General features: G+C 41.2%; 1 protein-coding gene across 10 annotated transcripts in view; it reads right to left on the bottom strand.

The window, feature by feature from the left end:
- Positions 1-23,160, bottom strand: part of pard3ab (par-3 family cell polarity regulator alpha, b) — a 248,872-nt gene that overhangs the window by 156,715 nt on the left and 68,997 nt on the right. For all 10 annotated transcript variants that reach the window (XM_004565537.4, XM_076876530.1, XM_076876531.1 and 7 more), the window contains exons 3-4: positions 6,407-6,590; positions 388-575 (exon numbers count right to left, since the gene is read on the bottom strand). In XM_004565537.4, coding sequence (XP_004565594.2) covers positions 388-575; positions 6,407-6,590 — 372 coding nt within the window. The remainder of the gene's footprint in view (positions 1-387; positions 576-6,406; positions 6,591-23,160) is intronic.

The raw sequence follows: 23,160 nt of genomic DNA, 5'->3' as shown, positions 1-23,160 counted from the left end.
TGTGGTTAAATAAAAGCAAGCTAGATACAACGAGCATCTCTTAGTCGATGATGTTTATTCACACTTATTGGGTGGTGCATCTTAAACAACAGTGTGGAGGTATGTGGCTTTAGGCACAAACCGAGCAGAAGGGTGCAAATGTTCAATGTGATCAGTTTCATCTTGGGAAAGTACAAAAAGCCATAAAGCAGCTTTTAAGGAGTTCTATGGTGACGAAAACAAGATGTTGATATATAACAGATGCAAAGGAACCTTTAGTGCATTTGTACTAAAAAGACAATGGCATCCCTCATGCAGTTTTGTGTGTGCAATTTCCTTCATTACCGTCAAATTATTCAAAATTAGCTAGCGCAAAGCCATGTCTGGTTTTGACATCCAAGCACCAACCTTCCTTTCCAGGCTATTTGTGCCAGACGAGTGGCGAGCTTTCAGGAAGCCAGCGGTGGTCGACCAGCGGGTTGGGTTCTTCCTTGATGGCGTCTCATCTGGTTGGACCCGTGACTCACCGCCGCTGAACGGCCCATTGATGGTCATCAGAGCAGGGTCACTGCTGCGCCGGACGTGGAGGGGCATATCTGAGGAACGGGTCATACACCAGGGCGTCAAAGCATTGTTGTACCTTTTTGTTTTTTTACTTTTCAATGGAAAAGTTCCACTTTCATACTTATGTAAAAAACAAAAAACAAACAAACAACAAAAGAAACCCTCGGCTCTAGCTGTTAAAGACTAACGGCAAAGGCTGAGGAAGAAGACAGTTTGGAGATGATTGATGTAAATTTGCTGGAACAAATTTTACGTCTCAAACAATGTGGGCTAATAAAAGAAACAGATTCCATTATCATCCCATTGTGAATTAATGTGAATTATCGCCACAAGTCTAATCAGGCAGCCCTGCTTTACTGTCAGTGCATCTCAACCATAACGCAGAGCAGCAGGCTCTGTGTGGGAACAACAATAAGAGGAAGAGCCTATTGAGAAACCCCAGCGTTAGTGGATGCCTTCCATTAAAACTCTTCACTCTGAAAAGTTCCAGTGTGTGGGCGGTGGGCCAAGGTCCAAATAACAACCTCCAACAGGGGCAGCGCGCACGAAAACACCGCAGCCCGCGCTTGTACACAAGACACGACGTTATGACAATAAAAATAACCTCTGGAAATTTCCACGAGCTCATTTGATTAGCTGAAAGGGCAGCCATCAGACCACGCAGGAGACACGGATTATAAAAGGTTAGAAGTGTTTAAAAAGCCAGAGCGTTGTCTTGGGACGACCACGCCAAGTGTCATGTTCCCATGTTCTCTTCCAAAACATATTGCTGTTTACAAGCTTTCAGATGTTTGGAGATGGTGGTGTGTGCTCATACAGGAAATGCTGTGATCTTCCCAAAGAGTGTGTATCTGAGTCAACAGCTTGTTTTTGTGTGTGTGTGTGTGTGTGTGTGTGTGTGTGTGTGTGTGTGTGTGTGTGTGTGTGTGTATTGTGAGACTAGATTGACTGTGTTCGCCTGTTTATTTGTGTTTCCTGACAAACTGTTGAGTTTGCGCATGAGATCATCTAATAGTTTTGTTTAGAGTAGGATGCGTTCACATTAAGTGGATCTTTGTGTGTGTGTTCAACTTGTGTAAAGAATACACATTAATGATGAGTTTTAATTTCGGATGTGCACAAATCAGTGACCAATGTTGTTTATGTTTGGAAGTACTAGAGCCCACAGCTACAGTGGTTGATGAGAGTGTGTAAATGTGTACACTCATGTACTTGGCTCGGTGGTTCTTCTGGGTCATCCAGAGCGTGGGATATGAATCGCTCTGAGCTGTGGGAGGCAGTGGCTCTCTGGGGGATGGAGTTCAGGAGGGGACAGAGTGCGGGCTGCCTGACAGGTCTCAACAACACCTACAGCTGAAACTGCAACTCCCAGGAGGCATTAGGATGCAGGGGTGCTTCCCTCGAACCGAATCACGGTCAAGACTAATGTGTCCCGAACCCACATCTATTGAATTTGCATCGGCTCTGTGGAAAATGCTTGGCGGTTTCACGCAGTCACAATGCTTTAAACAAAGACAGGTCGCTACCCTTCTTTGTCATCGCTCATCTTAAATGCCATTGTGATCTCGCGGCACAGCTGCAGTCATTAACCTTTTGTTCGTCTTGTCAGACGCAGTGATCAGAAAACAATTATTCTAACTACAGCACAACAGCTTGGTTAATGAGTGCCGGTTAAGATACCGTTCACCAGCTCAAATTTCACACTACTTCAGACATCTCATAAGTGAGAAAAAAAGAAGTGCGTAATGACAGCACCTATGTCATGAACGCAGCTGCAACAAAACACAGAATAAATTACACCAAAGTCTGCATAACTCTTTGAGTACAAGACCTAATCAAATTAAATGAGGAGTTATTAAAAGCAGGTATGTCATTTAGAAGTAATTGCAATATTTAAGGGATGCAGGGCAGTTCGGCAATAACATTCCCGACATAAAAACAGGATTTGGGAACTCTAAGGCTGCAGTCCCAAACTTTTTTTGCCCCAGGGACCAGTTTAATGTCAGACAATATTTTCATGGACCGGCCTTTAAAGTGTCGCGGATAAATATAGTAAAATAAAACAATACGATCAAGACAAAAACTGTGGTATTTTGTAAATATAATAATAAACATGAATTCACTGTGTAATTGTGTAACTTTATTAGCAGCGTCCTCTTGAAATGCGTCAACAACATTGAGAGTAACATCCTCCTCTCTGCCCCTTAATGCTCTCTGGTCGCTATGGTAATGGGTAAATATTTCTTTCAAAATAAGACACACAACTACAACACGGGAAAAGACCCAGGGAAACTGAGTTAACGATAAAAAACCCGAAAACCATAAATTTCACACCTGAGCCTCAACTCTTGCGGATCGGTACCGGTCCCCGGGGGTTGGGGACCACTGCTCTAAGCCATGATTACGGTCCCCATACAGCGTACTTTGATGTATGTCAAATGTATGATGTATGCAAAAAGTTCCTCAAATAATTTTTTTTTGCTACACCCTCCTGGTCTTCATTACAGCTAGTTCACACAAAACAAATGATGCTTCTTCATCTCCGACACAAACAGAGCTCTGTTTTTACCTTCGTCTATTCATATCAGGTTGTTTTGGGGATTTTTACCATTTGCACCAGTGTGATATGGAGTGAAATCATTTTATGCCCAATTTTTGTTGTTTTGTTAGTTGACACGGGTCAAAGCAGCAGTCACGCTGTGAGATGGCCAACCTTCATTTGATCCCAGGCCATCTCTGATCACAAGACAAGATGCAACAGCCAACTTTCACCATCACTGTGCAACAAAAGACTACTGCTCTGGAGGAAAAAAAAGTAAGTAAGTAAAATTTTATTTATATAGCACATTTCTAGATAGAAATCACAAAGTGCTTTACAAGATATAACAGATTATAAAAAACAAAAAACAAACAAGATACAAACAAAACTAAAGAAATCATCACAATTATTTCACTTTGATCATCTCTCATGTGGAATAGCGCAAAATCACACAGGGTACACCAAGCTCAGTTTTTTTGCTATGTTCAAAAAGACAATCTTTTTCAAGTTGGCATCTGAAAGCCTCACACATCCACAACAGTAGTATTGTCCCTTAATTATTATTTTCTTATCTGCAGAGGTTTTTCCATTTAACAAAGCCAAGAAAATAACATCAATCCATTTGTGAATTTCGATAGAGCTCTCTGTCTAATAAGCTTAATCATTTTTCTTTTAAGCTCCTGGGCCGAACAAGAAAACTGGCAAAGCCCCACAGAGTCCAGCGCTTCTCATCTCCTCTTCTCTCCAACATAAATCAGTGATTGAAAGCTAGTCTCATTAGGGTGCTTATGAAAAAAATAATCGAATTCTTTCTCTTCCATGTCAGACATTTTTCTTAAAACCCATTAAAATTCAGCTGATGAGATTCTGAGTCGTCAATTAAGCAGGGTTAGAATTTATTATGAAGAAAGTTAAATTGGACGTATCTGGCAGGTGTGATTGTAGCAGAGATGTCAATTTCTTACTGAAAATTCACAATCAGCATTCTCATCCAGAAACGCAATTAGGGCTAAAGTGACCTCCGTCACACTGTGTGTGTGTGTGTGTGTGTGTGTGTGTGTGTGTGTGTGTGTGTGTGTGTGTGTGTGTGTGTGTGTGTGTGTGTGTTATTGAGACCAAGAGAAAAGGAAAATTGTGCTGTCTCTGTCAGTCAATGCTATTTCAAAGGTCATTAGTGAATAAGACAGTAGAGGGCTTTGGTGCTAATTAAAAGACAGTAATGAAAAAAACTCCTTTTAACTTTTACTCTTTCTGATAACTACACATAAAGGTGCTCGACACATCCAGTCTAGAGGTAAACAAGCTCTATGCTAAAAGTGAAAAATCTTAATCAAACTTCTAGTTTAGTGCAGGAGCCTACTTTACAGTGCTGCTGTGATCACTACATGCTAACACACTAATTCTCTGTTTAAATAAGACTGAGCTAGCTAGCTAGCATTAGCATTAGCTGACAACTACCCGCCTCCAAAAGAGACCACAAAAACGCAGCACCAACAAACAAATAAATACAAAGAGAAAAAGAAAGGCAAACATGAGCCTTCGATTTGTTTTAATACAGTCTGTAACTATAGATTTACTTTAATATCTTTTTGTCTGCATCGTATTCATTAAAAAACAAACAAACAAACAAACAAAAAAAAAAAAACCTTGGTATGAATTAGACGCATTTCTTTTGGACCAAAAAAATATTTTGAATTTATGATTTTCTCTATTTTTGTTATTCAATTTTATATTAATAAAACCATATTTTTTTATATCAACTGTATTCAATAGACGGTGAAGAGAGGACAGGAAAGCAGGGGCAGACATGCGGCAAACAGTGTTGCCAACTCCTCAGTAAGGAAAATCGCTATTGGCTGTCCTAAAAGTTGCTAGAAGTCGCTAAATGACGTCACTGCCTAATTTGCATAATTGGTCATGCTAATATAATTGTAACCTACGTTGTTGGAGAGAGAAATAACATCAGGGAAGAGACATAAAGTGAGTAAAAAACATCCTAAATGCATTTAGAATTTATTTAGAACTACAAATTAAATTTATTTTAGCAATTATTGTTTTTTGTAATGTCACAATTCCAACCCTGCTCCTTTATCTGGGCTTGGACCGGCAAAAGTGGCCCGAAATAGGCACTCTGGTGGAGTTACACTGTGTGTGTGTGTTTATAAGTAGTTTTAAACCTGATCCACAAAACAGCATAACAGTAAAAGAAGAACTGACTGCGTTACAGTCAGTGCGGGAGCAGAGGCTTCGCTCATGCGCGATTCATTTGCAGTTCGGACGCATAGGTGTGAACATCTTCTGCCCTGATAGCAGCTGGGGGAGGACTATCCTCCGCCCGTGAGCGCTTTGGAACGGGTGAGGTGCCCCCGGCAGCACCGCTGCTTGTTGAGAGTAAAAGCGATACCCGCTTTCACGTCAAAAAGTCGTCATAAATAAGTCTCCAATAACACCAGAAAAAAGTCGCCAGATTTGTCGCTAGTCGCTTTTTTAGAAAAAAAAAGTCGCTAAGGGGGTCTGAAAAATCGCTAAATATAGCGACAAAGTCGCTAAGTTGGCAACACTGGCAGCAAAGGGCTGCAGGTAGGACTCTACACTAACCCGGGCCAGCTGCTCTCAGCTGCATGGCATGTGGTCGCCCGCTCAACGTACTGAGCTAAACTGGCGCCCATAAAACCATAATTATTAATTATTCTAATACAAATAGAAGGAACACTTCTTTCACTTTAGGTAGTCTGATAAAAATATGGACGGGTGGTGACGGTTGTCTTTCTGTATATTTGCGTGTACATGTTTGCTTGCTTCTGTGCAAAAGATCTCGCTTGATCCGAATTGACAAATCACCTACACGAGTCACTTTCCCATCCAAACTCAGAGTAATTGCAGTAGAAGAAGCGACTTGGCCAGCGAAACTGCAGAGGTGAATGGCCTCAGCGTCACATTTGATTTAGGAGGCAGCGAATAGAACCAATTAGCCACTTTGGCCGGGGATCAAACGGCTATCTGTGTCTGAAAAAAAAAAAAAAAAAAAAGGCACCTCCTGTCCAATTAACAAAATTTATGAACAGGGCGACGGTACGGCTGGGACGTGATAAGGTGATTTGTTGTGTTTTCTCTATACTGCTGTGGTTGATGACATTTGACTCCAATGAAGATGATAACGTGAGGAATATAAGACGAACTGAATTAAATATTAATCAGCCAATGTTGCAGTTCCTGATTGTATCTTTAGGGTAATGATCCATCTGTCAAAATAATGCATGCCTGTGCTAATAACCCTAATGGTATTTGATCCAGAAACGCGTGTTCTCCAGTCTCGCGACTTACTGGTGCGCAGGGCCGAAGGCGTGACCTCGATCTCGCTGGCGGCCTGGTAAGGCTGGAAAGCAGAGGCTCCGCTGCCTGCGCTGAGGTCTGCAGCAAACAGGTCGGGGCTCTGGGTGCCTGTGGAGCTGGCACTGGTGCCATCACCGCCATGATGGGGTTCCTGTTCATCATATATAGCTATTAACTGCAGGAAAAAGGAAAAACAGAGGAGAGAGCACAAAAGGTCAGATTTCAGAAATATGTAGCGTAATGTTACACCGCAGTATCGAAGTAATATGGCACAGGAAAAATATATATATTTTTAACTTTATGGAATGACAATGCTTAGCTGTAATCTGGATATAGAGAACAATTACAAAGAAGGTGCAATGGCAGGAAACAAAAAATGATAAACACCTAAAAAGAAGAAGATGATAATGATGAACGACTCTTTTGTAGCAATACCTACTCATTTTCCCTCAGACTTGAAATTAAGCAGCATTCATGCATTTCCCCCCATATTTAAAACTACACGGGAAAGGAGAGACTTCATTATCTGCAAATCTGATTTTAATCCATTTAATCCAGGAAGAGGCAAATAAGAATAATTAAAACACAGCACACTGTGATTTTTGAAGGTAGGCATTAACACCAACTGAACCACACTGGCTCAAAAATCAGTCCTACTGGGTGTAATCAGGAAGTCCAAATCATAGCTGGTGTTCTATAAATGTAGAGGTGGCTTCCCTGAAAATGTGCACAGATAAATAGAAGCCATGGTGGTCCTTCTCGGCTCAAATGCACGGGGACCGCACATAAAGTCCAAAGGAAAATTGAGGTGATTTAGACCCCCCCCCCCTATTTTATTCTATGACAGAGACACACTCATTATGTCCAATCATATTCTCCCTCCACTCAAAAAGCTTCGTCTTTCACTCCACGTCTTTATGTTCAAAGACCTCACAGATCTGATTAATTCCAGCGTCTGCAGAGTCCCTTTATTAGATTAAAGATTACATTCATGCCATCTCTCTGCGACTCCCACTAGGCCGGCGTATGTGCTCAGCTGGCTTCAGTTAGCTGAGGAGAAAATGAAAAATCCATCCAACACGTGCCAATTTGAGGGATGTGATCCGAGCGTCCCTCGAGGTGAGATCTGATGCAGAAGCACGACTGTGATAAGGTTTGCCCCTAATGCACAAAATATTAACCACATTCAAAACTAGCACACGTGCTCAACCGCTCAAACATCTTCAAGACATCACTTCACTTTATCTGGGTTTATTGACATGATCCTAACCAAAGGAAACACCTGAACTTTAAAGAAAAACTGACCAAAAGCAGCTAGTCACAGACAACATACTAATTTCACCTCAAGGAAAATATATATATTTTAAAAATACCATGCTGTGTGTGAAATAAAGATATGTTTTTGCAAGGGCTCTTTGAAGATCAGTAATAAGGGTTTCCAGGTTTATCGATTTTATTTAGCGTCAGAAATAGATTTTCCTCTTAGAGGAAGAGTTTCAAATGAAGCCAGTTTAACATTTATAAGAGGAGGGAATTCAAAAGGAGAAGCATTTCACTTCTTCGAAGCAAGCAGTTCTTTAATCAACAATTTTAGTTGCATATGCATCATGAATACTGCTTTTAATATCATGGGCTAGAGCTAATCAGTAAGGTAACACTCAGGAGTATGAAAGCAAAACAATCACTACAAGCGAAGGTGTCTACATAAGAAGCCTCGCTTCGACTGCAGTCGGAGGAGAAAATCTTTTATACTAATCTCAGGAAGTTCTGATCTTACACCGTGCAGAAACACGGTCTAATTTCACTACGGGCAACCAAGAGAGAAGTTCAGTGTCAAACTGACCCAATTCTGATCAGCGATGACAAGAGTCCATCGCAAGCGCTCAAGTGCAAGTGGTCACACCGGGACATCCAAGCAGCGATTTAAAAAACAGCCGCCACTCAAACCAAGGTCGAGGGGCGCCACTGGAGAAATGACCAAAGAAGATCAGCCAAATTTCTATTCCATGCGGTTTTTGACTTTTTTATGGGCAGAGACGGGGAACTAAAGGGTCACACCTCGCCGTTTATGAACGTATGGTACAAAATGACTGGAGGGTTCTTTTAAAAGTAGTATATTTCTTTTTAAAAGTAGTATATTTGTACGTAACGTATGACTAAAATAAATGAAACTAATTCCATGGTGGAGTCGTTGTGCGTCTATTGCTTCAATGATTCTCACAAGTAACATCAAAGTCCAAACATCATCTTCATCACACTAAAGATGAAAAGAAACTGTAAGCACAAAATATTAACACTTCAAGACATTCAGGCTGCATACAGTGCAAATTAAAACACATCAAGTTCTCTAAATCACACACACACACGCACACACACACACACGGACAAATAAAAAGAAATGCATTGATACACACACAATTACATCTAGAGACACAAAGACACCCACAGAATCCATTAAAACACACACACACCATTCAAATCCAACGACCATTTTTCCAGCACATTAAACCTTCATTTCAGCCACATTTAGCCTGAGAGCTGTGGAGTTTTATAGCTTGCTGGACAGGCTCCCCTGGTGAGAGAAACATACTCTCCAGGGCACACACACAAACACACACACACACACACACACTTAAAAACATTTACAGACCTCAACACTCATTTTTCCCCATTAGTCCCTTTACATAAACGCAAACACATTTACTTCGAATTACAGCTCGCTACAGCCAGAGGCTAATGTGAGCGCACGTTAATGAGGATTACAAAGGTCAAAGGGCGAGGCTATGTGTGCGCTGCAGAAGTAATGAAAGTGCCAATAAAGACAGAAAAGAAAGGAGAAGAGGTGAAAATAGTGGACTGACAAGTAAAACAGGTGTGTGTGCTCAGGTGCGAGCGTGTGTGCGCTTTAGTGAGACTCATGAGAAAAGGGAGTGTGTGCTGTGTGTTTGTAATTGTGTGTTTTATGTGTACAAATCTATATAAACCTGTGAGTGTAGTCTGCTGCTCCCTCATTAAAGCTCAGTTCAGGCCACAAGGGCTGAGTCAGCAAACTCCCTGCCTCCCCGGGCTACTCCCCGAGGGCACCACAGAAGAAGGGCTCTCAACCCCATGTGCTTTTTCAGCCCATGTGGCTGTTATTACATGGTAATCGGTTCAGCTGCAGCGGGCACTAAAAATGTGTTCAGGCTGAGCTTACCTGATATCGCTCAAAGTAGAAATAATCTGCAGCAATTAGCATTGCAAAAATAAAAGCCGTACAGCGCTGGGATATCTGACAAAAAACAGCAGCAATCATAAAACCTGTTGAGACATACAAATATCTGCCGCTAAAGCCATTTTGGACAGATCGTTAATCACATTCGCCCATTATCCCTGACGCTTTTCTGCATTATTATTATTCTATGGCATTAAGCTCCCAGTCTTTGACGCCTGAAAAAGCCTGCAGGGACCTCAAAGTTTTTCGCATAATTTAAATTATTGAAACCCAGAAACAGTCACTGGAAGTATTTGCATTGCATTGTTTTCTACACGGCATACAAATTGCGCATGTACGGGACCATTTGCTTACAGTGAATACATCCATATGCAGATGAGTAGATAGTAATAAACATTTTTCAGTACAAAAACAAACGCTTGCTGCGGGGTACACCAATAAGACACAAACGTTGCAAGAGTGTAGCTGCTAAAAAAAAAAAAAACACTTAACTAGCAAACGCGCCTCAAGCTTTCAGAAGGAACTGTCAGGAATAAATGCTGTTCAAGAAAAGTCCCCAAGAGTATTTTTTTAAACCCCAAAATATGCATTCAAGCCTTAATTTGCATTCCCATGAAAAGCTTGTATCAGATTGCAGCAAGCGGCATGCGCCAAAGTTTGGAAGGGTGGAATTATTTAAGTCGTAACAATAGGAGCAGAAGATTGGTGGTTTGGAATGTCATATTTCCTACTAACATGTCCATCATTTGAATGCAGCACAAGACTTCAAGCTTAATGTTCCGCTCGAGTGTCATACGTAACGCTAAAATGCACAGTAAAGTAAAAATGTTTAAACAAAAATTAAAAATACATTACTTATAATCCGAGTTGACTTTCAGTGTCTCGGTGGATTTGGCTTTTGGCTGCTATTACTTTACACGCTGAATAAGGTCAAAGGGAACATCAGCTGTTGCCAGACTTCCCTTGGAAACTGACCAAACATGGGTTTTAAATAAGTGAATATGCCGTAGCTTCAGCAGTACAGGGCAGCGTTGTGACTGACAGATGCTCCCTCGAGGTTACGTGTTATTTCTGTCAGAGGTTTTGAATTGTTGTCTGCGAGCTAAGAAACAGCCCCGAGTCAAAGCTAATTGCTGAGGTTTGTTGACAAGCACAGCCCTGACCCTGCCACAGGAGAGCTGCTTAAACGCATAGGAGCGCACGCTCACAGGCACACACACACACACACGCACGCACACACACACAACAACACAAGGGTGACATCCAATTAGCAAGGTTCTGAGAAAAACAGAGGATGTAGAGTGAGAATTAGGTGTTGATTGGTCTGTGGAACTGTGTCAATATGTTGAAGACAACAAAAATAAATATGTAACCTGCTGTTTGCAAGGCACTATGTGTATTTTTCACTTGTCTTTCAAAGTAAGAGTACTTATCGAAAACACAACTACATTTGCAACTTTTCCTTTATGTAACTTGCCATTTGTGTTATTAAGAATCTAATAATAACAAAAGAAATATGAAACTAAAGGACTTCAGATTAAAGGAAAGAACTTTTATGGTAATTATAAAATCCAAATGAAAATGATTTGCAATCCATCCGGCTTTATTATGTGCTACATTTCTGCATAGCTCTGCAATTACACCTGCAAAACTCGAGTTGACCTGAGGTTTCTATGCACTGCTGATATTCTTGCCCACTGAGCTGAGCAGAATAAATCAGAGATGGAGCTAACAGTAAACACTGCAACACACTAGGGCTGCCACGATTAGTCGACTAGTCACGATTACGTCGACTATCAAAATCGTCGACGACTGATTTAATAGTCGACGCGTCCTTTGAAACTTTGTAAGATCACAAAAGACGCAGGAATAAGTAGTAGGATTTCAGAGTGTAATAACGGACTGAAACAGAAGATGGCAGCACTGCATGTACAAGGATGCCAGCTGCCGTTAAACCCCGAAGAAGAAGACTGTGTCCCAGAATTCATAGCGCAGCCCTGCTCAGTTTCCAACAATGGCGGCAGCTAGTTAGTTTTAATATTACTCTTATTATTCTTTCTGGGTCACAAAATAAACGTTTAACATATTTTCAGGCGAGAAAATATGTTAAACTGTGTAAACCTCAAATATCTGCTCAGTTTATCAAGACACCACATATTTTCAAAAGCGCTCCGACGTTTTCGGAGACGTCTGTTACCCACTAGCTCGATAGCTAGCCGGGGGCAAGGCTCACTAGAGCCAGTGAGAACACCGGACTCCCGGCAAATCGTTTTCAAACCCACCGCCGTCTTTCGCTACTCAGGTTAAACATATATAAGTCACTTAGATAACTTTAAAAATGTTATTGTTTGGCTTTCTTTAGTATTTTATTTGTTCCTGAGTAAATCGGTTTGGCTGAGATTAAAGTTATAGTTTTTACACAGCTGAATAAACATCAAGCAGACAGCTGATCATCAGAAGTGTGAGATGCTCGAGAATATACTCTGGTGTCCTGTTATATTTTAGATAGGAAGGAGTTTATTAAACTTCACTGAAACAACCTGCAGATTTCATTAAAATTTAATAAACTATCATCTTGTCTTTATCTTTAGTTAGCACATACTTTAAACACTTAAAGCTGTAAGCTAATGATAGTTATATAAGAGCAGATGCTGCTGGTGCAATAAGCTGTACGTTTTACGTCCAATGGATGATTATCTGATTAGTCGACTAATCGCAAAAATGATCGGTGACTAGTCGACTATCAAAATAATCGTTTGTGGCAGCCCTACAACACACACACACACACACACACACACACACACACAAAGAGCAGACCTAGATATAGACTAAGTTTGTACACAGACTGCTAGAGCTACGACAACCAGAAAATAGCACCTAGCAAGTCAGGAATATTACACATGGCGGTCACACTTGTCATAAGCTGGATCATGTTAGCAACAATGGGTGTATGCCAGGTGGAAAAAATGGCTGATTCTGGTCTTCATATGAACAAACAATAAATAAACAAATCAATCAATCAAAAACCAAAAAACCCAAGCAGATGACAGTTAAGAGTTAGCAAAGAGGTATTTTGGAACAATTTTCTCTAAAACATCCATCCATCCATCCTCATCCGCTTTGTCCGGGGCCGGGTCGCGGGGGCAGCAGCCTAAGCAAAGAGGCCCAGACCTCCCTCTCCCCAGCCACCTCCTCCAGCTTGTCCGGGGGAATACCAAGGCGTTCCCAGGCCAGCCGAGAGATATAATCTCTCCAGCGTGTCCTGGGTCTGCCCCGGGGCCTCCTCCCGGTGGGACATGCCTGGAACACCTCACCCAGGAGGCACCCGGGGGGCATCCTTGTCAGATGCCCGAACCACCTCAGCTGGCTCCTTTCGATGTGGAGCAGCAGCTGCTCTACTCTGAGCCCCTCCTGGATGGCCGAACTTCTCACCCTATCTCTAAGGGAGAGGCCAGCCACCCTTCGGAGGAAGCTCATTTCCGCCGCTTGTATCCGCGATCTCGTTCTTTCGGTCACTACCCACAGCTCGTGGCCATAGGTGAGGGTAGGGACGTAGATTGACCGGTAAATTGAGAGCTTCGCTTTTACACTCAGCTCCCTCTTCACCACGACGGACCGGTGCAGCGTCCGCATTACTGCAGCTGCAGCCCCAATCTGTCTGTCGATCTCCGGCTCCCTTCTCCCATCACTCGCGAACAAGACCCCGAGATACTTGAACTCCTCCACTTGTGGCAGGAACTCATCCCCGACCCGGAGTGGGCACTCCACCCTTTTCCGACTGAGAACCGGCTGGTTCTCTAAAACAAGTCCAATAAAAACATAATTTGCTGACGGGCTGTACTGCCTCCCTAACATAATTTAAGTAAAGCCTCTGAAATGTTGGAAAAAGATGCAACTCTCTCTTCATTCTGTAAATCCCTTTTTAAAGCACAGATTGATGTCACATAGCAAAAATATAGCAGTACTGTGGCTAACACAGCAACAGTAAATTCTCAGGGAAACTTGTGTGCAACTGTAGAAATCACAGCATGGAATACTAGAGCAGTTATGAACTAATTCAGGTGAATCAGTTTAATCCAACTTTATTTACACACTGTAAAATCACAATAACAATGAGATGATATGTGTTAAGCAGATTTGCCAAACGCTGTCCTTCGATACTTTTATCAACTTGTATCCCCTTTCTTGCACTTAGATTCCTTTATATACTCAAAAACTAACAATTACTGAAGAGCAAATTACAGTGGAAAGTGTGAGTCAGCCCACTTTTCAGCAGTCACTTTCAGCTCGTAAATCATCATCATAACTCTGGCTAGAACAATATGCTGGCAGCGGGGCCAGAGAGAGGAAACCAGAGGTTTCTCAAAGGGGAATTAATCCTCACGGATGTGTGTTGGGGAGAGGATTGAATTTAGCAAGACGCAGTCACCGCTTGTGCCACATCAGCAATTGCCCATTTTTATTTCATCGAAATTCCCCAGGCTTTTGCGGTGCGACCGTCCAAAAGTTACACTTGCCTTAGTTCTGGCTATCAACTCCAAAACATAAATCTTTCCAAGTTGAGCCTCCATCTATCGAGCGTTTGATTTATTCCCCCGTCACATAAAATAACGTCAAGTCATTACAGTTTCACACAGAATTATATTACATCAACAGACCGCATTTTCCCTCATGTCAAGCTCCACATTGCATATCCTCTGTTCTTTCATAAGATTTATTTAATCTAAACTGTATATATCAATAAACGCAGACGCATAAAACGAAAGTGAGCTCGACTGATTATTTGAGCAGAGGGGAAATTATGCTTGTCATACACACTGCAAATGACGAGACGTTGGATCCTGACACGATACCAAATGTGTCACTGAAATTATAAATGAAAGACAGGATTAAAAATGGTGATAAAACTGATTATTTTTATTATTAGTGATTTTCATTTTAACAAATTCTCTCTTTATGTGTTAACTCTCTAATGCATGGGCACTGCTCGTCAAATTACAAGCAGACACTGGTATCTTAGATTGTTATCTACTTTCACAGGTCCCAGTTTGCGTTTATGTTCTGCTGGTTTGGTGCACTGACAGTCCAGAATGAAGCTAAAGACTAAAAATGTAATAACGTATGAAAGGAATTGAAATTTTTCAGATATAAATATTGGTAGAAGGCTATTTCAAGCCAAAATCAAAGAGCTCAAACGTTTCTTTTTAGTTATTCTTCGCCATCAAAGATTACCCTGATTCTGGGAATCAAAACCTTTCAGTTCTTTGGCTTGCACTATACCAGTTTCAGACCAGGAAGTAAGAGGGCAAAAAGGACAACGTCAGCAAAATGAAGGAAGTAACCGCTAAACTTTCACCTACACAGCTGTGTAATCCAAAGCATGTCGTCCCGACTCTCCTCTCAGGTCAAGAAACAGCAGCCTGGAACAAATTTTCTTGGTTACACACTTTATGTCGAAAGTGCGAGGTTGCAACAGGCCTTTTCCCAAAAGCAACAGCCATCAAAGCCCTCACCATCAGCTAGCCAGAGCCAAAACCCACACGGTGCAGACAGGCAGTGACCAATGTTACTCCTGGGTCAGTATACCACAGTATTTATGTGAGGAGTTTAGTTTCAAAATGAGATATCTAGCGATGCGGGAAAAGACGAGACACACCATCAGTTTTAAAGAATGGTTGCAACTTAAAACCTCAGATGACAGTATGATAAAACTCCAAGTTTTTAAAAGATGAACTTTAGATCATTTCTTATTTGAAAATAGATATTTACTTTAAATATTAAAAAATGAAGCACATACTTATTTTGTCATTACATCCATTTCTTTCACTCATGAAATCTGAGGTTTGGGAAACAGGAGGAACACGACTCTTGACAGGTTCATTAGGTAAAAGCAGGAAACCGACTGTACATTATGTCTTTCTTTAGAACCCTAAAAAAGGTGAAAACGCTGTGACAAGAGTTATGGTTACATGGTTTCTGCTACATCAGTAACATATACATGAAGGCGGCGAGAGCAATTTATCAAAAGTAGGGAAAGAAGACGTTTGACTTGTAAACTGAGAGGTTCGTGAAAGTTTTTAATGTAGCTGGTGGTGGAAAGCTGTATGGCGAGGTCATATAAAAAGGTACATTATCACATATCTGGTAGGATATATGGTATTTTCCTCAGCTTTTATTAAAAAAAGGAAAAGCATGTGGCTTAAAACACAGCCTCTGGTATGAATCCGAGACCTTTAGAACCAACTGGAACAGTAAAGACAGTCTTATTTCCCAGGACATTAAATACTGAAAATAGGGAGAACTGAGTGAAAATGGGGATGACGATGGTGGGGAATCTGGTAGGGAGTTAGGCCCCGATTATGAGATGTATTTGATGGTCTCGGAAAGGCAAATGCCGTTCGGTCTGCCTTCGCCACAGGATGTCTGTGGATGCAGATGGGATGTGCCAGGGGAACTGTACAGTAGTCACGGAGCGACAAAGAGTTAGCTGTTCCAAGCTGCTAAAAGTAAATCAGGTGACCTTGTTAAGAATAAGAATAAGAATCCTTTATTATCATTATGGGTTCACAGAATAAAAAATGTTAGATTACTTTCCCCAAATACATACTGTTGGCAGAAAGCTCACAAAAATGTTGTTTTTGTAATAGCTAGAAGCAAAAATCATTGGCAAAACTGAAATTTGATTAGTATCTAGCATCTGTGCCTGACTAATCAGTTTAGGGCAATATACAGAGGAGCCTGTCACTTCTAACTTGTCACGTACGGGTGCACGTAAACGAACCTCTTGGCATCACATATAAACACCAAGCTGCTCATAGTGTCTAAACCTAACCAATTCCGGTTTGTTCAAAGCTCCCACACACGACACAAATGATGGCCTTCCTCAACTACAACCTCCTGAGACTCCTAACGTAGCTTCTGTAGCTCTTTCAACAAGGACCGCTGAGGAATAGTGCATCAACGCAGGGACGACATCCTCCAATTAAAACACAGTGGAAAGTCTCATGTATCACAATGAGTCCTATCTCACTTTGTGTGTAATAAATCTATCCTCCAAAAATATATATTTCTATTAAAAACGTCATAACTGACATCAGAGTACACTTGCTTTTCTAAAGCTTCCCTTTCAACACATCGCTGTCCTTGGAGCATTAAATGTGTATTCAGAGCCACTACTAGATTCTTGCATTAACTTCACAATGCAGTTAATGCAAGAAGTGCTGGATATAAAAGTGTTTAGTTATTCTGAAACACTCCTTCACAGTCACCAGATATCACTCTAATCCACTCACATCTACAAGGTTCAGAAACACAAATTTAAGACTTTGTGGGAAATCACTGGAGAAGAGCTCCCTGAGACTAGAGGAAGTTTTGTAAAGCAGATTCGAAGCGCGCACTATGAACGAAACAAATACGAAACACGTTTACTGCCCACAAACGCCACTTTTCCCTACATACTTTTACTTTGTTTTCTCAACAGTGTGCAATCCTTAATTACTTAAGTCTGCGTAAAATAGCGTAAAGTTCAAGATGTCTGATTGTTTAAAACTTTCTCTTGCTTTTTAATTTAATTTGACTCATTTTTGTACTCAGAAAAGAATGTTGCAACAATTAGTCTTTGTGGAAAAGTGTTAATCTGAGCAGCACAAGCCAAAGGGGCAGTGGTTTGGATGTGTGACTGATGTGACTAAGATTAGCTGAGGTTGCCAGACGAGCAATGCAACCCCAAACTCCCACAGAGACTGGGTGAGCTCAGGCAGAGCACGCAGTAACCTTGACCTCAATGAGTTTCACAAAAAACACACAAAGGAGAAGGAGATGTATTAAACACAGGGGAAGGAGACCCGACACTGACCAGGTGCGAGCCAACCTTCCCAAACCTTTCAAACATCCACTCCAAAAAACACCTTCGTGCCGTTTCGTTCATTCAGTTTCTCATTCAAAACTCAATCTGACACAAAAACACATTCATTTGTGAGAAAGCACACATTTAGGATTACTGTGTAATGGGGACAGCTCAGACCAGTGTGAAACAATCCCAGTCACACTGATGACCTACTATCCATTTCACTTTAATCCAGACAATAGAAAACATGTGGGGGGAAAGCAGTGTGCAGCCTGAGTCGAGGCCAAACGGACAAATGAAAACGGCAATCAGGCAGAGCCAGGAGGGAGTGAGGGAGCGAGGCACTGAAGGTAATTCATTCTCCAAAATGAGAGCAGGGCTGAGTTGTGACTCGTATTCCCTGAAAGATACTCCCCTAGTACACCGCTTTTTACTCAACTCAAGCCACATGTACGGAAACAGTACTTGCAAAATATTTACTTTGCATAGCCATATACTTTTATCTTTGATTTCTTTTCTTAAATATAAACTTGAAGACAGGTTTTGGAAGACATTTGTCTTCTGATCTGATCTGAAGCATTGAGCTTTAATGGCAAGGAGGAAAGACATTAACAACAATGAAACAATTGTTGCTGCCCATCAATCAGGGAAGGATCATAAGGCCATTTCCAAACAATTTGGAGTCCATTATCCACATGTGAAAAACACTTAAGACAGTTGCTAATTATCCCTGGATTGGCAAATTCACCCCATTGGCAGACTGTGAGATACTCAGATAAACTGGAAAAAAACTCAAGAGCTACAACTCAGACTCTGCAGGCCTCGGTTAGCACGTAAAATATTAAAGTTCATGGCTTGTTTGGAAAGGTTATGGCGTTATGGAACAGTATTCTTTGGACAGACAAGACCAAAGTCAAGGTGCATGGACATCATGCACAGTGTCATGTTTGGCAAAACACCAAAGAACATATCAGCACAAACACCTAATACCAACCATCAAGCACAGTGATGGTGAAAAAGGAAAGAATCAAGGTGTTGCAATGACCCAGTCATGTCCAGACCTCAACCTGACTGAAATGCTGTTGTTTATAGAAGCCAAGCAGGTATAGAAGCAGGTGACCCACATAAGGCTTCTCCAAAGGCTCAGGTTTAAACCTCCCATTCTCTCCACTAATATGGCTTAGACATTTTAGCCAGGCTGCTGGAGAGGACAGTCCATCCATTAGTCAAACCTCAGAGGAGAAACAGTGTGGCTGCAGTGATGCTGCTGCCGTACCAGTCAGTGTTCTTTATTGCTGTATTTAAATCACTTTGGTGAAAACGTATTGCCCCTCCAAATTCATTTCAGTAATTACTTAATGAATACCTACAAACTAGTTATTTATGACTCAATTATTTGATGTATTATTCTTTTACAATCATTTAAATCTGGTTATATGAAATAAAAGATTTTTTCTATCGACTCCCACCGTGGAGTTTTATTTCAGGCTCATCTTCTCTTGTCAAATTAGAGAAGCCTTGTTCTCAACTGAGCCCCATCTGCTCATTCACTTACCTGCGACAACTAAACTGACTATTCTGGATATCTGAGCTTTAAAAAAAACAACAACACAGAGTGCGGACAGTCTTTCAGCTGGGTGAGAAGTGTGTTTAATTTAAGCTGCTGAAAGCTGATAGATGTTGATACAGCACAAAAAAAGAAAGAAAAAAAATCCAAGTGAATAGAAACACACAGACCATTTCCTATGGCCAAAAACCTGATACTGCACGCTGAACCCATTACTGAAACCTCTGTAAGAGTTAAATATCCTCTGGTTTGGTGGGTAGAGCAAAATACATCTATCGGCATGAGCACAGCTTCGTTTCTCATTGAGGCTGCCCGCTCTAAAAACAAAATAATCTCCATCATCATCAACTTATCACTCATGTCATTGACTGCTTTATATACGTTGTATTCACACTTAGCCAATTTAGAATCACCAACTCCTTAACATTCATGTCTTAGAACTGTGAGAGGACCCCAGAGTAAGGCTGCACCACCACTCTGACAAGTTTGGTGTATATACACTAACAGCAGGCAGATTCTGGTGTGCACTGTAAACTACAGACTGCAGGAGGAGTTCCTTCTATTTCAATATTACTGGAAGTACAAACTAGCCCTGACCACTTCTTCAAACTTAAAATCATTTTGTAACAAATATATACATAAATTCAGTTGTTAGATATCTAAACATTCAGTCCCCACTAACATTCTTACCCAAACTGGCCTACTTTTTTTAAAATCAGCTGTCCAGGACTAAAAGGTTTTGGATCTTGAAATCATGTTTTCTGATATGAAATCCCCACACAGTTGTACCGAGATCGGAGGCCGTTTCTGCAGAATAAACCTGGTGAGCTATGGACAGTTTTTCACACAGCAGCTTCAGGGCCGAACTGTGTGGTGATCCGTCTCTATCATTTCAGTTACCAGAGTAAACAACCCAGACAAGCCAGTGCTGCTGGCTAAAAGAAAATATACAAAATAGCACAAGGAAAATCGGTTAGTCTGCTCAGCAATGCTCACTGATATATTGTGCACCGTATCTGGTGAACCAGTTGTATATTTGTAAAGTAACCACGACTGATCGTTTTAGCTCTTACCTTTGTGAGCCTAAAGGAAAGGTCACTCCATTTTTAAGCTCAACATAAATTTTTGGAACTCACGTTAGACTAAATAACAAGTAGAAAACCAAGCCTGAACCGAGCACACCCCAGCCTAACATATCCTTGTGAAACCTGATCTGACGGAGATGGCACCGACAGACTTTACGTCCTGTATTGATCACCACTCCTGCCATCAAACAGAGAGATAAGGAGATAAAGATGAGGCTGAAAAGCAAACGGGGACTCCTTTAATTGAACGGCCACACAACGGGGTGTGTGTGTGCGTGTGTGTGTGTGTGTGTGTGCGCGCGCGTGCGTGCGTACGTAGATAAGCTGGTTCTGGGTTCTGGGTTGAGGGGGTTGTAAGCTAGCAAACTAATGAGCACCATACATCACATGCTATCACTGTTAATCACACTTAGGGCTATATTTAGCCATTTAGCTTTAATTACCCATTTTCCATAGAGGTAATCAGTACTTAGTAGGGAACACGTAGCAGACGATACTGAGTCTAGGTCTGTGTGTGGACGTTTACGTTTATAGGTGTGTTTTAAGTAAGACAATCTACATGAAAATAAGAGCTCTTGGGAGGAACCTGTGGCTCTCACCATAAACTCATAAAGCTAACAGGTCATCTTAGGTTTCAGTGCCACAGTCCTTGCAATTGCTTTGGTTGCTAGATGGTTGCAACAGTCGCCAAAAATCTTCATGAAAGGCGCTCACTTGTGTGAAAACTTTGCTTTAAGAAGAGTGTATTTTACTTTGAAACCAAATGGTGTCCATTTACTGTGTTGCACTTTTCACAGTTTCATTACTGCTTAGTGAGTAATTTGCAAATATTTACAGACAAGTTGGCGTCTTCCACTCACCCTACAGCAACTTGCAACCCCAAGGAGGTGTTTGGTACTGTACAGTATCCCACTTGCTTGCTGTTGTTATCACCTAGTAAGCAAACGTCTAGCATCCACTTGTTAATCAGTTGTAGAGTAGACACTTTTCCCACACTTATAGCACATATTTACACACCAGTGGTTGCAGGGATCACCAACAGGTCTCTAGCAGCACCTGGATGATGCTTTAGCAGTAATTTCACGACGACTCCAAGCAACCTTGAGCAACCAACTGGTCAGGGAATACACATTTTTGGCATCATGAACAGTGGTTGTCAGATGGACCTTCGGTTAAAAACTCATGAACTATGGCTACAGAAATCAAAACACCAATCACTTACAGCCAACCAGTTACTTACACTTACTTACAACTACTTTGAGATTACATAAAAAGGTCTAAATTCAAATTTGAAAGACATTAATAGACATTCCTTGTTTATGTTTTGCTGTGATGGCTTCCATTTTCATGAGAAAACACACATTTCTTCAACTTAAACAACGGCTTTTCCCCTTTAGCTGACAAAAAAAAAAAAAATGTGTAAAGTGTAGAACAAAGGTCTTACTTTTCCTCCATGTGCCTATTTCACGATAACAAACGTGTTATTCATTTTACTCCCATTACGTAATATGAGAAACAGACAGCACACTTACTGGATGTGTCCTGAAAAAAAGAGAAGTAAACAGGTGACTCTAGGGCTGTTCAATATAACGATATATATCGGATGACGATATAAAAACATCTATCATTTCATTTTACACTATCGTTTGTATCGTGGTGTCGCAAAATAAACTGTTTACGGCAATATTTTTTCACCGTTTTGATGGTCACTGTAGTGGCTATATTAATTTCTTAAAGTTCTCTCTTTCTCTTATATTTAATATAACCACACTACAGACGGACTAGCGCCTGTTTTTATGCGTTGTCGTTAGCAACAACGACAGTAACACCATTGCGTGTCCGCGTGTTTATGTACCACATAAACATTTCACAATAAAGCTCAAGATCCTGTTGAGACTTTTCAAAATAAACTGAATCACTGAAAGAGCAGATTACTTAAGGATGAGAAGTAAAAAAAGAGCCGCCAGGTGCTAAAAAATAAACCTTAGACTCAAACGTTAGAACAGGCTGTTCCGTGTAACAAATACTCACAAAGAAAACCTCGGCTGCTACAACTTATGTCTAAAAATGTATCGCTTCATGCATCGGTTAAAACACTCGACTCCAGCTACATGACGCACAGCTGGAAACACTTCACGCAAGTCGAGCTGCCTGAGATTCACAGAAAATGTTACATTTTTGTGATTTATATCGTTATCGGGACGATAGATGTCTTATATCGGGATATGAGATTTTGGTCATATTGCACAGCCCTAGGTGACTCAGGTACAACAAAGGTTGTTTTTTTTTTAATTTGTTTTTTTAAAAAGGGGGTAAAAAAAAATGGCTGCATAAGATGTAAAAATGTAGATGCAAAACACAAGAGAAGTGTGAGGAAAGAAAAAAAGAATACGTTTGGATGGAAGAAGCTAGAGAGGGGAGAAAAGGAAGAAAAAGGAAGGAATAGATAAGAAAAGGACAAGGAGCAAGGAGATGATGGGGTTAGCAGAAGAATGAAGAGGAAGTGGGTGAAAGGAGGAAAGAGGCGAGACCAATCGTCCATGAGAAAGACTCGTCGGAAATAGCACAAGCTCTCACGATGGAGCCGACGGTGCTTTAAACTAAGCTGTTTCTTCACAGAGCCTGGCTGAGATGCTCAGAACACAGCGAACTGGACAGCTTCCTTTCTCTCTTTGCCGGGAATTATTCTGTCACTCCCTTGGCCTGGACAAGTGGTGCTGGGAGAAGTGTTAGTGTAGCATGAGCGAAATCAGCGTGTGTGTGTGTGAGTGTGTGAGAGAGAAAGAGATTGCAGCAACACAGCTGGCAAGCCTCACGCTGGCTCGAGTGGTGGGGCATTTTCTGTTGCACAATGAAACAGCCATCAGCGAAAGGGAACCCACTCTTTTTTTTAGCAATAAATCAGCTGAGGTAAAGAAGGTGGGAAGTGATGGGAGGCAGGGGGAGGAAAAAGAGGGGGGGTTGATGGGAGATTGAATGGCAGAAAGGACGTTGAAGAGACACACACACACTTGGAAAAAAGAAAAAAAAAGA

This window comes from Maylandia zebra, linkage group LG18 (genome assembly GCF_041146795.1).
Source record: "Maylandia zebra isolate NMK-2024a linkage group LG18, Mzebra_GT3a, whole genome shotgun sequence".
In the NCBI taxonomy this organism is placed as follows: Eukaryota; Metazoa; Chordata; class Actinopteri; order Cichliformes; family Cichlidae; genus Maylandia; species Maylandia zebra.
The sequence above is the reverse complement of the archived record's forward strand: the minus strand, read 5'-3'. Positions and strand labels throughout refer to the sequence as shown.